The following is a 17,279-nucleotide window of genomic DNA, read 5'->3' as shown; positions in this document are numbered from 1 at the left end:
ACCACCTCATCCTGGATAGGCAAAGGCAAACTGCAGCAGGTACCAGGAGCAGGCACAACAGGGTGACTCCAAGGGAAGTGGGTCAAACTGGGATTTTTTTTCTTTATTGCATTTCAGCTGCTGGTTTATTATTCTGATGCTGAGAAAGGAAAGGGAGCTGTGTTTGATGAGTGAGGCCTGGTTTGGGATCCGAGAAAGCAGCAGGAATGAATAGCAGGGGCAGCATTTCCAGGGAAGGGAGCAAATTCCTGTTGAACAAGAGCAGGAGAAGGCAGAAGAATGGTGGGCTGGAGCAGGGGTATGTGTGTGTACAGGCTAGGGAGGGGTGTCACACTGGGAGGCTACTGGTGAGAAAGTGGGTGTGTGCTGGATTGGGGGTGGGATGTGTTGACTTTTGGGAGAAGGGGTGGATTTAGCTATGACCAAAATATGCCTTTGTGTTCACCCACATGTGGAGAGCACACACCTCTAACTTCCATAGAGGAGAAAAGATGTCCCTTAGGAAAATAAAAAGCAAAATTAAACAAAAAAAAAAAAAATTAAAAAAGCCCAAACTCAGAAGGTAAAATCCATTGGAGGAACTGGAAAGCTGCATGGTTGAAGCTGTGAATGAAGAGACTCTCCTCACCAGGCAATACGGAAACTCCCAGCTGGGACCACCAAGTTTCACATTTTTTCTCCCTCGTGGGGAGAAATTGAATGCTTCTGTCTTTGCCTGCCAAAAATAATAGTGGAAAAAAAAGTGGTCTTACTGCTGCAGGAAGAGCCAAACATTTCCCTCATGGGCTGTCTGAAAGAACAGTTGTGAAAACACCAGATTTCACTGTAAAGGTGGGATTTCTCAACGGTGAGGAGCTGCAAATGAGGCATGTTGCAGGGTCCATATGGAGTTGCTGGTAGGAACTCAATACCAGGCTCTTGGAAGCATTTCAGAAGGGGCTTTCAGGAAACAGCAGAAAAGCAGTTCAAATGACTGGCTCTCAGTGATACAGAAAGCTGTAAAAATAGCATCTGAGCATCTCCTGTTACCTGGGCACTGGTACCCAGATCCTGTCGAGTGATTTCTCTGGCATCCATCCTCCCTGCCTTGACTTTAACGGGTTGTGCAGATTATTTTATGATCAATAAATATCCAGGCAGACACTGTGAAATTCCAATCAGAAAAATTTACAGCATTAAGGCAGATATTGTATAGCAGGATATAAATAAATAGAAATTGTCAGTCAAATTTCTGGCAGCTGGAGTCTGGTGTCAGTTGCAGTAAATTAAGTGTTACTTCACAAATCATCTTTATAGTTTTTTACAGTAAGTGTATCTGTGCAAAGAGGGTTTTTTTCCAGCTTGCAATGGTAAATATCCTCTGGTTCCTGTGATTTCAGCATGAAGCCTGGAATCAAAGGGAAACAAATGACAGCAGTGGATTTTGCCATAATCCTGAGATGTGTTCCCAAGCCCAAGATTGGAGCTGAGTTTGGGTGCTGAGCAATCCAAGCAGCAACAAGCCAACAACATGACAGGGAAGAGACTGGATCCTTCTAAGCCAAGAGGAAATTTCTGCACTCTGGGAGAGCTGGTTGAGGTAATGGTGCAGAGATCCACCAAAACGGGAGGAAGAGGATGGACTCCAGCTGTCTCTACCAGGATGAAGGGAGCTGTGATTGGTGCAGGCTGCACCTGGAGGTAGGTGGGAAGGATGAATTGGATCAGTACACAAATCATCACTTACTGCAGCTGGGACAGCATTTTACCTACAGATTATTACCTTTTGTTAACAACTCTTATTGGCCTGACCAGCAAATAAAGTTCCTGAAACATCATGTGACAGTTTCTGTATTGTTGGGATAGCTGAAAACTGCATAAATTTTAAGTGTCAGGTTTCTATGAATTAAAGCTGAATGTTCAACATGGAACAAAGAGGAGAGGAGGACCTGCTGGTGGTAGTTTTGTACTTTATTTGAGAAGAGAGAGCTACATAAACTATGTCAGGAAGGTACAGGTCTACACATAGTTTCATCAATCAATAAATGGAGTTGTTAACGTAACACTGAGGATATGATACCTTGAAGAAGACATAGACACGTGACCAAGGAGTATTTACAGCTCTAACATACAATATATTTATACTTGAGAGAGAGATTTGTGTGCATTTGTGCACACAGGTACCACTGTGCACACTCAGTGCACGCACGCGCACACGTAAATAGGTATAAAAGGCTTTAAAAAAAACCTTACAGAGTTCAAGAAATGAGTCTGCCTGTCGTTTGCAGCAACTGACTGTTTTCAGGGTGGAGATGGTTTCAGTTGGAGGTGGTCTGGAGTGGAGGTTTCAGTTTGAAATCTCTGTTCTCCATCGGCTGAACCTGAAGCGGGTGTCGGGTGCGTGGAACGCTGGGGTGGGTGGGTGGTGACAGAGGATGGGTGAGGTGGATGGAAGGGAGGGCAGTGGAGTTATGGGAAAGAGGGGATGCACAGCCTCTGGGGCTGGGGCAGTAACACGGAGATGAAAAAAATGACCTTTGGTGATGCCATTAAATCATCCTTTATACTAAACATAAATTATCGACACAGTTTTAAAAAAATAATTTTCTGTTTCATTTCAAGGCTGGGGAGAGAGGAAGGGCCAAAGCAGGGCAGGAAGGAAGGGAAGGTCTGGGGAGGGTAAATACCTCAGCACTTTAACAGGTCCCTGGACCTCACTGCAAATTCTTAATTTAAAAACTCTTCATGTCAGTGTGACTAATGCTGTATCAGTCATCCCCTTCCAGGGTAGCTCGATGCACATGATGTGGCAGGTAGGGGACAAGCAGGGACCCCACCTTGGCCAAAACTCATCCTCTGAGTTGGAGCTGGTGGAGGTGGGGTGGGCAGGCAGAGGTCACAGCTTCCTTGCTCCCACCAGATTCTCCCTGAAGGGGTAACCTGGCTTGTTCCCAGCAGGAGAAAATGGTGAATTTTGGTTTGGAGAAGAAGGGGAAACTGCAGTTTGGAGAAGATTGAGAACCATCAATTCACTTGCAAAATGGTAAATAGGACTCAAAAAATGCAAAAGAAGCCCCAGACTAAGCAAATGTGGATTGGTGCATTGTGTAAAAAAATTATGCCAAAAAAATAGAAACCAATTCAACATAGATCACCATAGGGATTGTTCTCTGCTCGTGCTATCTTTCCGTGACATTAGCAGAGATTAAAATAAGCTGGTTTAAATAATAGTAACAACACAAATGCCATCAAAATATCTTTCCTCTGAGCTGTAGCCCCATCCGCCTCTCAGCACCAGAGAGGTACTCTGGTGCCTGCCAGAGTGAGCTGGGGAGCTGCACCTCCTGGGGCCAAGCCTGCCTGCACTGCTGAAGGGCACTTCAGCTGGGAGGAGGAGCAATTGCCTGGAAATTAAGTCTCCCCTTGTAGATTTCTGGAAGGTGCATGGGGTTTTTTTGAAGCCAGCACAGGAAATCAGAGTGATTTTTCTGCCTAGGCCATCACGCTGCCACACAAACCCCTGACAGACAGCACCGCTTCAACACACAAACCTTGGATAAATTACCAGAGCAAGTGCACAGTGCAGCCCCTAAAAACATTCCCAAGAACAGACTGAAGACCCCAAGACAGCCTTCACCCAAGAAAGTTGTGTGTCCTCAAACTTTACCTGGGGAAAACTTGCCTCCTTGCCTGACTCAGAAGATTCAAAGGGAGTTGCAACACTCCTGGAAACCTAAATAAATGTTGATTGCTTGCCCGCCCAAAAATACTTCATTTCTCTTGAAATAACTTATGTAAAACAGCACTTCATTAAGACATGGTGGGGGAGGGGGAGGTAATTTAGTATAGTTATTTTTTTTTTTTGTTCTGCTTTAAGCCTATCTATGTAAAGCTCTCATGCAAAAAATTGCCTTCCAGTTTAGCTGAAAATTTAATGGACACTTCTGGGAAAAAATAATAGAAAAATAATAATAAAAAAAGCCAATTCTCCTTCACACAAGGAATTAGCTGGTTGTGGGGGTTGAACAGGAGGATTGAGGGGAACTAAAACAATTTAGACTGTTAGTACTGAAACCAGAGCTGTCAGAGAGCAAAATGTATGCAGTTAAAGTTATGGCGTTTGCTGGGTTTGAAGCAGAAATTGTGGATCTGGAGAAAGCCCAGCAGAACTGAAGGTTTGGAGAAACCTTCAGGACCCATTCAGACGAGCACACATCATTCTGTAGGGACCCTTTCCTCACATCTATAGTTCTTCCCCAACCAAGGCTCTCATTTGCTTCACCACAGGTCCTATCTGACCTTCACCACCCTCTTAATCACTGACCCTTCACTGGGAATCAAGTCCTTGTCCATTTCCTTCCTCTCCCCATGTCCCAGTAGGATTCTTTGATCCCTCCTCTTAGCATCATTTGTTCTCCAAGCCCCTTATTAAATTATCTTTGCCATCCTCTGCAAGCTCATCCTTTCTGATTCCCAGAGAGCCCTAAGCACCACAAGTCTGGCCTTAATTCCTGGTTTTCAGTATTGCTACTTACAAGTTTTGAAGTCTTGTATCTCAGACACTTCCCAGTCCTCTCTGTCTCTGTGTGTCCATCCACATGTCCCATTGTAGTAACTTCCAGTCACAGCTGGGGAGTGTGTGGGAGGTGGGATACAGAGGAAAGTGCTTCCAGAAAGCAGCATATGTTGAGTGGGGGGAATAGCCCAACTTTCTGGCCTACTTTTCTGGCTCTTCTTCTTCACACTAAATTTTTCAGGCGTGTTAATGAGCCTGCATGCTCCTGCCCAACAGCTTCTCACCAGGATGAAGAGGTCCAGGAGACATTCAACTCTAATTTGAGGGTACAGCTTCCTTAGTGTGATCCAGGAATACCTGTGGGGTGAAATCCCAAATATACAGGCTGAGCAAGATGAATGCTGAGACATTTTCCTTTTTTTCCTCTGTGAGATAAGACTGCTTCTCCATTTGGGGCCCTGCCTGTTGGTGTCTTTGTGGCTCTTCATCTTTCTCTGATCTTTAAGGCCAGAATGGACAGGGCTTTGTGCAACTTAGCTGGGTGGAAAATGTGCCTGCCCATGCTAGGGGTGTTGAAACTAGGTGATTTTTAAAATCTCTTCTAACCCAAACCATTCTATGATTCTGACAACCCTCTACTGCTCAGTAATGTGGCTTCTTCTTTTTTTTTTTTTTTTTTGGGGAACATAACTTCCAGTGGCCACGGTGTCATTTATATGTCCCTTACTTGCAATTTTCCAGGAGATTTGTCTGTTTACCCTTTACCAACAGTAAATGCAATTGATGGCTGAAATCTCAATCACATGATGCTTCCAATAAAATAAGGATTCTGTTTCTAAAGGGCTACCAGTGTAATATCTCTCCATTTGTCAAACTGTCTCAATGGATGAGAAGATAAGAACCTTTCACAATCCAAATTAGAGATGGAGCATTCACAGGTGGAATACCAGTACAGCAAAAAGTGGGGCAGAGAGCTTAACTCTGAAGGAAAACATGGTTCTCTCTTGCATCGGAATGATTGGTTTGTGTTTTAAACCATCCCTCCTCCATCACTTGAAAACAAGAGGCCAGATAATGATTTCACACTAGAAAAAAAACATGGGAGAAAGGAACGAAGGGTAAGGCAGCAGTTCCCTGAGCAGCGTGGGCAGGATTCCTGCAGAAGTTGGGTTCCTCCATGGACTGCGGGGCTCCCGCTCCAGCGGCGGCCGCCGCGCCGGGCCGGTGCCTCTGTCCGCGGTGCTGATCCGCAGGGACGCCGCTCACGACGTCCGTCCATCTGCTGGAATCTCCATCTTACCAAGAGATTGGGGCTGAACTGTTTTAGGCTGTTTGTGAACGCCACTTGAAGCAACTAGGGATTGTAATTAAAAAAAAAAATCAAAGAAAGGGCAGACCGGGCAGACCAGGAACTTTCTACTGAGAGGTGCTGGGCTCTAAAGCTGTTGTGTCATCCAGCAGGATCCAGTCCCTCTCATCCTTTCCCAAATCTGCCTCTTAATTTCAGCGTCCAGAAAGGCCATAAGCCAGGATTTGTTCTGTATTAGCAGGAGAAGGAGAAAAAGGAAATTAAAAGTGAGAGGAGGTTTGAGCTGCTCCTGTCCTGGTGGCCAATGTTCTTGGTTACCAGGGTGAGTATTCTGTGTCTTTTCTCATGTACAGTAGTGGGTTTTCTTATATTGTCAACCAACCACTGTCTTTTCTGATGTAATGTTTGTTAGTTTGGGTTTTTTTCCTCTTGTAGCATTTCTCTCTCTCCCGCTGTTCTGTTCCTAACATCTGTTCAGTGCCTCTCAGCACCTGCAGCCTTTACTGAGTTCAAAGTTGTGGGTCATCAACGCCTTCTACATTTAGCCTGGAGTTGCACAAGAAGGTTCGGTTTCACAGGAACAACAACTCAGTCTCTTGCTGATTTCTATTGTTTCAATCTAGCTACATAAGAATGAGGCTGGACTGGAGCAGGTCACAGCCGGAATCAATCCCAACCATCTCTCCAGCAATCAGAACAACCTGCTGGGAGCTGAGTAACGGCTGAATTCTTGGTGAGAGAAATTATAGGCATAAAAACAAAATCAAATATACTCGTGTGCTCATTCAACATTTCAAGGCATATTTATAGGTACTGCTGTATGGTGTCTTAAATATCAGAGTTTAAAAAGAAACTGGATCACTGCTGTTGGGGAAAATAATTTTTCTGTTCTGTCACTTTCACTATCTCTGCCCCTGATGAAAAAGGAAGAGAAAGACCCTGAATTACACACCCATTCAGCCCCTGTCATCACTTCTTTGGGCTGTTTGGATAGCCCTGGGAAGGATCTGTGAAGATAAGGAGATTTGAAGGTCATCTGACAGTCATTCCTCAGAACTGGAATAGAAACAAGAGAGCTGGGCAGGAATCTGAAGCTCAAGAAAAGCTGGAGATCTCTTCCTGTATGAAACTGGCCATGGCTCAGTAGGTGAACAGATGACTTTTCAATCCAGGTCCTAGCTGAGTCCCTTCCTTAGACTGCTCCATTGTATTCTTCTCCTCCTGCACCCAAGTCTTGCTGTCACTGTGAGGAAAAGCTGAAATTTTACCTCTGATCAAAATCTCTACACAGGGGATATATTTCCACCTTATTTCTTCACTTTTCAACAAGAGGGAATGCTTGAAAATTTCTTAGATTTTAGGAGGGAGAATATCCTTCAAAAAAATTCCCAGGATCACTGAAAAATGGATCCACATTCATTATAGAGAGGCGAGGCAGAGAGCTACAGCCTCCAAGGCCTGTACTTGTAATGGTCTGTGAGAAACAGCTCTGAGCAGCTAAGAGTATTTGTCTTGGGAACTGTAGTCAGTGAACCTTGGGTGGGAACCAAGCTAAAGCAGCAAACTTGCTGCTGGTCCAGGGTCAGAATGAGCTAAACCTCCTCTATTGCATGCCTGGGACTCAATTACTGTGTAATCTCTGTGGCATAGACATCTAGGAACCTCTCTGGATAGCAGATGGCTGCTGAATAGTGAGAGCAGATGACAGATTCTGGGCAGTGCTAAAGCAGAAGACCTCAAATCCTGATTACAAAAGTCAGTTCTTGAGGTTAAATCAAGCCAGGCACCTGAGCGGGAGGGATTCACACAGCATTGCACAAAGCCAGCACACTACCAGACTTGGGAGGGCTCTTGTCAAAAGCTCCACCTCCCCTCCTCTCCCCAGCACGCATTCACACACGCTGCCACATACAGGAAAAAATATCAAGGTTATGTGTTTTCTGAAATATGGTTGGCTGAATAAACACACTTACTGAGAACTCTTTGTAAAACAATAGCAGAATGAGTAACAGTGCATCGCTGCCATGGGAAATAAAAAGGAAAGTAACCCAACTGCAATTCAGCTAGAATCATTCCAAACCCCAAAGGTTGGCCTCTTTTTTTTTTTTCTTTAATGTGTCTGACATTTTATGGCATCAATAATGCAAACAAAGAGGAAATCATATTTGCAGAACACTAATGCACGGATGTCTAAAGCGAAATACAATACTGATTACTTTTTAAATGAAGCCACCAGGTTTTGATGTGCTGTGGTGGTTAAATTGGTCCATCAAATTCCTTCCAAAGCAAATTCCAGTCCAAAGCAAGAGCTTGACCTTTTCTATAACCTTGAGTAGCCTTTTCAGCTGTATTCTGATTGGAGGTAATAAATGTTAGTTTGAAGGAATCTTCCTGATGGGTCAAATTACAGAAATGTCACAATTCCTCCTAAAGATGAGGAGAAACTGAAGATATGTCACCTCTTCACAGGCTGTCCAAAACCTTTGGCAAACAGAATGGTAAGGCTACTGTGAAGAGCTGTGGGTGAGAGGAGAGATGGGCTCTGAAAGAGATTTCTATTGGGATTTTGCCCTTAAGGCTAGTGGTTGATCTCTTCAACACCTGATAGCTTTTCTCTTGCCTAGAACCTCCTGCAGATGACTGCAGAGCAACATCTGAGTAGGAAAATAAATGTATCACTAAGCTGGTGTGGCAAAAACACACAAAGAACCCTTCCCTTCCTTTTCTATATTTTTTTACATGCTAGTGCTTTTTTTTCACAAAGCGAATCTCAGAGATGCATCTCAAGAACCACAGACAGGATTGTCTCTGCCAGCACAAAAGTGAAGAAGCTGTTGTGGTCCTGCCTGGGAAATGCCACTACTCAATCTCCTCCTATAGCAAAAGACAGAAGGACTTGGGGTCAGGCCTATGCTTTCAACTTATCAGCAGGAGCATTCATTTCTGGAGCCAAAGGGCTTCTGAGTCAACTGTGTGAATTTCTTTAATCCATGCAGTTTTGGTTTGGTAGGCAGCGTTCACTGTGTGCCTGTGTGCTGGTGAGTAGGATTGGATGCCACCATCTCACATCAGCTGGGAGTTTGTCTGCCATGTAGATCACATCTGATCAGAGCTTTGTGTTTGGGGATTGTATGTCTTGGAATTAATCAGTGCAAGCAGCTAATTGCCTCTAGTTAACTAGTGCCTTTTAATTAGGACTGTACTGCTGGCTGGATACATGAAGGGAGCTGTTTGTCACTGGCAAAAATTTCAGCCTTGTGATGTAAACCTCTTTGGGGAATTAGAAGAAAAAAAAATACAGGCTGGTGCTATTGTCACTTTAGCACAGCAGAAAATCAGTTTCAGCAGAACTGGCCTGGATGAGGTTGGAGTCATGCTTTGCTGGGGTCAAAAATGATAGCAGCTGCTCCCCAACCCTTCCTCCTGTGCAGAAGGGTGGGACAGTGTGGGCTTCAGCTGGGATTTACAGGAGATACCCCACATGCATTACAATGAGCGTTGCTGTAAAATTCACTGCACAGAGGTTAATCTAGATGTCAACACTGCCTGACAGCAGTGAAATTACTCTGGGGCAGTGCTCCTTCTGAAGTCTTAATATAACAGTCAATTCCATCCTGCCTGCAGGAAATGAAAGTTTTCTGCTTTGTGTGCGGAATCATCCGGCGCCAATTTTCTCACTGTTTGAAGTCCAAACTGTTTGTGGTCTTGGGATTCACCTCACATTAAGACTTTCACTTCATTTAAAAACTCTGCTAGTCAAGTCCTGAGAACTGCAAGGACAGGAGCTGCACAGGGAGAAAAAGAAGAGACCATGGAGGGAGAAATCTGATCTCACCTACCACATTGAAATCAAACTGCTTCACCAGCCCTCTGAGCTCAGTAAAGGGAGGGAATGCACAAACTCAGTTCTCTGAGTATCAAGCAGCAAAGACTGGAGAGGCTGGAAGCCAGCAGAGAGCAAGAGAAAACATGCAAGAAGACATTTGGACCGCCCAGAGCTATGATTTTCTTTAGAGGTATTTCAGCTCTTCCCTGCTGGGACCTTGTCCTGAGCTGCCAGTAGTTCAGCAGTTAAACTCCCCCTCAGAAGAACTGTTCCAGTTTTCAGCAGTGGGATCAGTCACTTGTGCTGGGAGGGAGGGCAGTTCCTGTGGAGGACTCCTGACAGTGTGGGGAAGCAATGGTTAGGTTTGTGATGCCTCTTCCTCTTGCAGAGATGCTAAAATTGTGGGACCAGCAGAAGGGAAGAGAAACCAATGGTCATTCCTTTAGTTTGAAAAGAGCTCTCAGACTGGGTCTGGGAGAAACCCAAGCCACCAACATGAAACTGATCTACCAGCTTACTTAACTGTTGGGGAAAGCTGGATTATTTTGTCCTTCCATCTCTTCAGTCTCTTATCTCTTTCCTCAGTTCAGTTTTTCAAAATTGCAAGCAATAGGACTCCAATCACTTCTCTCAGGGAGTGGTTTCATGGCTCAGTGTTGCATTGGAAGGGAAAAAGAGGCACAGGAGAGTTGGAATGCTCCTTCATTCCTGCCAGAGCAGCAACTGACATCTCTGCCTCTGTCATTTATGACACTGCCAGCCAGAACAGATGTTTTGAAAACACCTACTTTCTCTAGGCTTGAAACTCAATGTCTGTACTTTCAAGGACAGCAGCAAAGGGAAAAGAATTTTTAGGATTTAGCAACTATGTAAACATTAAATGGGTACTGATGTAAGAGATGTCTTGGTGTGGGAGTGGAGAAGCTACCTTAGAGTTAAGCAAGTTTATCCACTCCTGAAAAGCAGTGCTGAGGGGGGAAATTTCTCTTCTTTTGCTTTTGATATTCATTTGGAGACACCACCATATGCCAAGGCTCCATGAGCCCACCATCCATCAGAAAGCCACGGAATGTAAATGGAGAACAAAACTTTTGGGTTGCACCAAGACACGCCTGTGCCTGTGAGCCCCATAGCAGAGCAGCCCTGTTGATGTCCAGAGCCTTCCAGCTATCAGAGGATCCACCACAGCGTGGTATCACAGCCAGGATCTCATTTATTCCCCTTGCTTATTCTCATCATTGCCCTACAACCAGAGAACACACCTAGAGCTGTTACAAAAACTTTGGGTACAAGCCATGGCTCTAGTGCTTCAGCTGATTCCTGGCCAGATCAGGAAAGGACATAGATACTCCACAGGGAGGGAGGAAATTAGAAAGATTTTTAAAAAAACTTTTAAAGATAATATGCTGAACAGACTGGCACACAAATGAATGCTGATCAAGTGTTCCAAACTACCTCTGGGTTTGGGGGCTTGTGGTGAACGCGTCTGCATTCTTCAGCCCATATCCTGAACTAAGGAAATCTACACATTTGAGTTCTGGGAAATAAGAGCCTTTCACGTGAAAGGAAACAGCTCATATGATACTTCTGTCTGTGCTCCTGAAACAGTATAACTTTTGAGAACTTCTTTTAGTTGCATTTTCTTACAGGAAAAAAAAAAATCACAGAAAAGCACAAAGCCTAGTGATTTTGTTTCCCACCTGCACAAATGGTCCCTTCATTTTATTGGTTTCTGCCTCCTTTTTAAACCAGTATTTGCCCAGTTTCATAGCTAACTTTTCCTGGAGCTGCAGTACGTTGCTATTTTCTTTTGTTTTTGCTTGCATCCATTGTGCTACTTAAAATTCTACACCACACTCCCCAAATCTGTCTTGATTTTCCAACCCAAGATACTCAGTTGCCTTCTAAAACCATCTTTTCCCTTTCCCTGCCTCTTTTATTCCTCCACACATTTTCTCACCTTGTTCCACCCACTCCTTGGGACAAGCAAACAGCTCAGAGCTAAAGGTGTCTCTCAAGCAAGTGCCCTCTTTAAAGGCATTCCACAGTTTTCACATTTGTCTGGGCAGCACAGTTCCCAGAGTCACCCATCTGCAATTCAACACCCTGCAGACCCAAGGATAGGCAGTTCAGACTTTTTCATCCCCCAAAATCCATGCACTGAGGGACATCTAAAAAGGCCAGATGGGCAAGTTGTGCAGGAGACAGGATGGACTTTCAGTCTGGCAGATCTCTGCATCTCTTCCCTTTGCTACATTTCAGCTTCTGCCTTGCAACCTGGCATACTGGGGTGGAAAGAAAAAATAATGGCAAGAGAAAACAAACCAGGTCACTGATGAGACCCTGAGGCTGGAGCCACATTCACTGCCTGCAGTTTGCAGCCCTGGCACAAAACTTCCACCTGTACCATGCACCAAAATAGTACCTGCACTTCCAAGAAAGCATCACTCCAGTGACACCCTTGGGTGACTGAGTTGGTGCAAACAATTTAAATTTTTAGGGAACAGCACACAGCTGGGACAGGGAAGACCCTCTGGCCCCTTCTCAGCTGTGCTCACACTGGTGTTCCTTCCAGCTCCCTTTCACAAGTTCCTTGAGAAAACTGCAGATGGAAGGGGCTGGGTGCTGGGAAGGTCTGCCTGGATGTGCTGGGAATTTGGGTGAGCTGTTCCCAGGCAGCAGGGATAGCTCTCTGCTCTGAGTAGAGGCAGGACATAGTAAAGTATCTCTCTGAGAAATAAAGAAGCATGAACTCATTTCTCTTTAACTCCAAACACTCAGATGTTGATATTCTGTGAGAATTTCCCCCAAAATCTGCTTTTCTTCTCCTCACACACAGCCCCATTGCAGAGCCCTTCTTCCTACAGGGAAGATCCCCAGTCCATGCTGATGGGAAGCTCTCTTCTGCTCCAGGAAAGATGCTTCTGGAAATGAGGTCTCAGGGTGTTCACCAGGAATGCAGCACAGCTGCTTTCCCTCTTCCCCTCCAAAACTGTCATGCCAAAAAGGGATGCAGCAGATTCTATCATGTCTTTGAACACAAAGCAATCTTCTCCTCGCTCCCAGCAAACCTCCATCCAACAATGACAGGCCAAGGGGGCCAGAGCAGCAACAGAGCAGATGTCACAGCACAGAAGTGCAGCTTATCCAGCTCTTCTGAGCAACAGTTCACAATTAACTCTGACAAAAGGGCCTTTCTCCAAGGCAGTCCCTGCCCATGGTGGGGCTAAGAGCAAAGCAGCCAGAGCCTGAGCATCTCACCACCTTCTTCAGCCATTTGCCATCTTCTGGGGACACATAAACTCTCCTCAGAGGCCACCTAATCCTAAACATGCAGCATCAAGGCTTGGTGTCACACTTGGCTCCTGAGCTCACCTTGACATTGTGACAGTACAAAGAGGTGGTGAAAGGGACAGGGTGGTGGTGCTGGGGAGGAGGGGAAGGAGGAAAGAAGTGAGGAGGGGAGGATGTAGCTGCTGTGCAGCTGTGAGGAGGGAATCTCATCAGCTGGGACCTGGTATCTGTGGGTGACTTTGTAGTGTAAAAGCCAAAAAAGAAATGACAGTGTGAGAGTGAGAGACAGGGGTGGACAAAATTGTGGCCTTGTACAACCTGGCACAGTGCCTGGGAGCCACAAGAGCAAGAAACCACTCGGGGTAAGAGACAGGCTGCCCCAGGAAAAAGTTTTCTTCTGGAGATGTTGGACAATTAACAGCCATGCTTCTTCTCTCCCTGCGCTGCATCTCCAACCCTTTCAGCCAAGCAGCCTGCACAAAAAGGGAGCCAGGCTGGGGCCAGCAACCTTTTAATCAGTCGTTTCCCCTCTCAAAGTTGGGCCTAAATAGGCAGGATATCTTCTCCCAGTAGAGCAAGGTCCTGCTATGGAGAGGCAGCATGGTACAGCATTCCTGTGTGTGGACTCCTGGTGCTGGCCCACAGCCTCATCCATGACCGTGCCATCACTGGAGATGCTGTGAGCACCTGGTGCCTGTTCAGTGGCAGTCTGTCCAGGCCCCATGGGCACGAGTCTGTCCCACTAGCCCAGATCTCTCTAACAGGCAGAGGAAGGTTGTGTCCTCACTCCCACGTGGCTCCTGCCACCCGCCATCTCCCACCCCAGGCTCTCACTGCTCATTACACAGAGACAGAATAAACCCACAGCTGCTGTTGCCACCACAATCCTCCTTTAGCAGTGTCCCCTGCCTCTATCTGAAGCCATCAGACAGGCCATGCCAGTGCCATGAGTGAGAGATATTGATTGTCAGGAGACATGGGGGATGGGGAGAGGATGCAAGACCTCCCCTCTCAGTGCAAGCCACAACCAGCCACCTAGCACCCCTTGCATCCTGGACATGAATATTACTCTGGCCATGGGGAAGGAGCCAAGATCCCTTCTCTGTCCCCCCTTCCCCCATCTGCATTGCCCTCCACAAGTGCCACATCCGAGCAGGCTATTTTTGTGCTGGCAGTTGTTGCCTTCTCAAAATCGCCTTGACAAAGCCTGTGCCGCCCGTTCCCTGCCTCCTGAGAGCAGCTGCCAAGCTGAGGTTCCCCCTCATCCTCCATTACCCATATGAAAAAAAGGCCCAGAAAGGTTTTGTTCTCTCAGCCCAGCCCGGACAGGCAGGATCCAGCAACTGACTGACTGTTTCCCCAGTTCAGGATTATTTTCTGCTCCGGGGAGATCAGCCACAGTGAGGATGCTGCTGTCTCTCCCTGGCTGTCCCCAGCACCCCCTGTTGCTGCCTGTCAGGCCTTTCTCCTCATTGAGATGCAAGGCTGGCCGCTGCGGCCATCCGCTGAGCCGTCTGCTCCTGAAGGCACCTTCCCCTCCTTCCCCCCTCCTCCCGGGGCTGCCTGTGGAGCTATTCTTCAGCCTCTGCATTTCACAACAGCTCAAAGGCAGATGCATCAATCCTTTCAGGGGATGGGGACGTGAGGAGAATGGCAAGGGAGCTGCAGGCAGGTGTTGGTAGGTTCCCAGCCATCTCACGAGCCTGGTCCCCCTCCCTGTCCCCCCGCTGGCTTGTGCCTGAGGCTTGGGCTGAGGCATGGGGCAGGAATGGGGAAGGGCAGAGGATGAGGGGGAAGAGCTCTGGGATATGCTGACCCCACAGAATGCCCAGCGGGGTTGCAGGCATGTTCCCAGCTGTCTGCACCCTGTAGCCTTTCCCCCATGAGGAGAGCAAGGATCCAACCCCGCTCACTATAAGTGTACACCGGGGGCTGATTTGGCCCTGGTGCAGACAGCTGAGGGCAGGGGAACAGCCCCATGGCCACTGACCAGCCCCATGGCCACTGACAGCCATAAGGACAGGGAGGAGCGGGGTTGTTCCTCCAAAGTGATGCCCTGGGTGAGCAGCACTCTTGTCTCACACTGGAGTGGGTTGGGGATGATTCAGGACCGGGTCCCCAGGGCCCCCCCTGGACTCCCAGGCACAGCTGCTTTGGTCCTGCTGCTCTCCCAGCACGGGCAGAGGGCTGGGGCAGAGGAGGGCTGGGGCAGGAGCCTGCAGCCTGCAGGAGGGTGGCTGCTCCCCCGTGTGTGTTTTACCCGTAGGTGCCACAATCCTTTGACTGTGTGTTCAAAAGCCTTGAGTCTATACATTTAAGAATCAGCAAATTAGAAAAATTGTCCTGAAATGTTGGAGGGAGGAAAAAGGCAGGAAGGCAGAAAGGGATGAGGAGGGACTAAGAGGAAGGGGTTGGTAAAAGAGAGTTCATCCAGGGGCACTGCCCTGGCTTTGTGCCCATCACCTGCGGGCTGGCAAGGAGGGAGGGAGGCAAGGACGAAAAGGGAGGACTGATTTCACACATTCAGTGCATATCATACAACCAGGGCAAGGCTTTCTTCCTGCAGCTCCTACCCAGGATGGCATTGCTGCCACAGCCAGTCTAGAGCCCTGCCCAGCTGCCCGAACCATACTCACAGCAGGGTTACATTTCACTGCTTGGTTGCTCGGGGGAAAGATACCTTCTCCTTTCTTTCTCTTTTTTTTTTCTTTTTAATTATATATATATATATTTAAGTATTTTTCTCCCTTTTTTGTTTCTTTTTTTTTAATATAGTCTCACGATTTTCTGTAACAGCAGCTTCTTTCTGTATTGGTGTGGAAGTTATATAGAGAGAGATATCTATAAATATATATAAGCCAAACTGCTTTACAGGTTGTTGTTCTGTGGGTTTTTTGTTGGTTTGCTTTTTGTTTTGCTTTTTTTTGTTTTCAGTGTTGTATGTGTAGCAGGCACTTGAGTTTATATGAAGATGTTTGCTTGGGAGCTGAGAGGAAAAGGGTTTGGGAGGTGGAGAGGGAAGGAAGGACGGGAGGAAGGAGCAGGGACTTCCAACAAGTGGCCACTGCTAGCCAAGGATGTCCAGGTAGATTGGTGTGGCCTTGCCCAGAGCATGGAGAATCTTGTAGATCTCCTTGATGTTGAGCCTTTGCTGAGGTTCCCTCTGCCAGCAGCCCAACATGATGTCGTAAACCTCCTTGGGGCAGACTCGGGGCCTCTCCAAAACTCGGCCTTGGGTAATGCACTCAATGACCTGAAAGAAAGAAAGAAAGAAAAGAAAACACTGAACACCAGCTGGGCAGTTTATGGAGGATGTCCCGTGCCTGATACTGTTTGGCTGATGTGGCACCATTTAGTCAACGGGAGCACTGAGAAGCCAAATCTCAGATCTACACATCCTCAGTGATCACCTGATTGTTGCTAATGATGATTTTACCATGAAAATTTGTCTCCAGCTGCAGTTTTTCAGATCTCAAAAACCTTCCCTATTTGACACCTACCTACCTCAATGCACTCTCCAAAGAGAGGTCACAAGCAAATGAAATAGATTTTAATTTCTGATGTCAGTTTTTCCTGCTAAATGAAGAAGGAAAAAAAGTCTTAAAATCCCCACAGTGCAGCAATATTTTGCACAGCTGAAATGATATTTTTCTTGTCTGAAAACCAAGAGTCCGTTCCATTGCAAAGCCCAGGAGAGGTTTATAAGGAAGAGTTCAGAGCATCTTTTCCTACATACTTCTTTCTGACACAGAAAAGCAACAAAAAGAATGAAATTTCATGTCAAATCACATCTGTGAAGGAGAAAAAATAAATTTACAGTGCTATCACTCTGTTCTGGGTCAGATTGGTGCTGCTAATGAGAAAAATGTGAGGTCCTGGATAACAGTAAAGTCTCTTCGGAGGGATGCCATTGGAAAGGAGTCCCCTAAGAGTCTCTTTGTGTATTGTTTACTGGAGGAATGAATGGAAAGGAAAGGGAAATATGAGTTTCCAGAGAGCTGCTATTACTGCCTGGCCTCCTTGGTTGGGGTTGATGAGTCCCAGCATTGCAGCGCGCGAGCAGCCTGCCACGCTCTGCAGATAAACACCAGTCCCAGGCAGCGTGTGGAGGGAAGCCACCCAGCAAGAGGTGTTTGGAGTTTATCATTTATGAATAGTAATGGTCCCACCATGCAGCTCAAGGGATACTTATCACGGTACTGTTTGCATATAAATACGGAGGGGAGAGATTAGGACCAGCTGAAAGCAAGGAGAGCAAGGCACAGCATTGAAGAGAAGCCTGCATTGCCACAGAGCTGCTGGATGCTCACTGTGGGGAGGAGGGGGTGAGTTATGGTTCCTGCCAAGACATCCTG

General features: G+C 46.6%; 1 protein-coding gene across 3 annotated transcripts in view; it reads right to left on the bottom strand.

Annotated features, from left to right (window-relative positions):
* Positions 1-1,932: 1,932 nt before the first annotated feature.
* The window catches only part of NTRK3 (neurotrophic receptor tyrosine kinase 3), a 216,885-nt gene continuing 201,538 nt past the window's right edge, over positions 1,933-17,279 (bottom strand). For all 3 annotated transcript variants that reach the window (XM_030955024.1, XM_030955027.1, XM_030955023.1), the window contains one exon: positions 1,933-16,177. In XM_030955024.1, coding sequence (XP_030810884.1) covers positions 15,992-16,177 — 186 coding nt within the window. In that variant the 3' untranslated portion in view covers positions 1,933-15,991. The remainder of the gene's footprint in view (positions 16,178-17,279) is intronic.

Source organism: Camarhynchus parvulus, chromosome 10, assembly GCF_901933205.1.
Source record: "Camarhynchus parvulus chromosome 10, STF_HiC, whole genome shotgun sequence".
Taxonomy (NCBI): Eukaryota; Metazoa; Chordata; class Aves; order Passeriformes; family Thraupidae; genus Camarhynchus; species Camarhynchus parvulus.
Note: the sequence above shows the minus strand (reverse complement) of the source record. Positions and strands in the feature narration are given on the sequence as shown.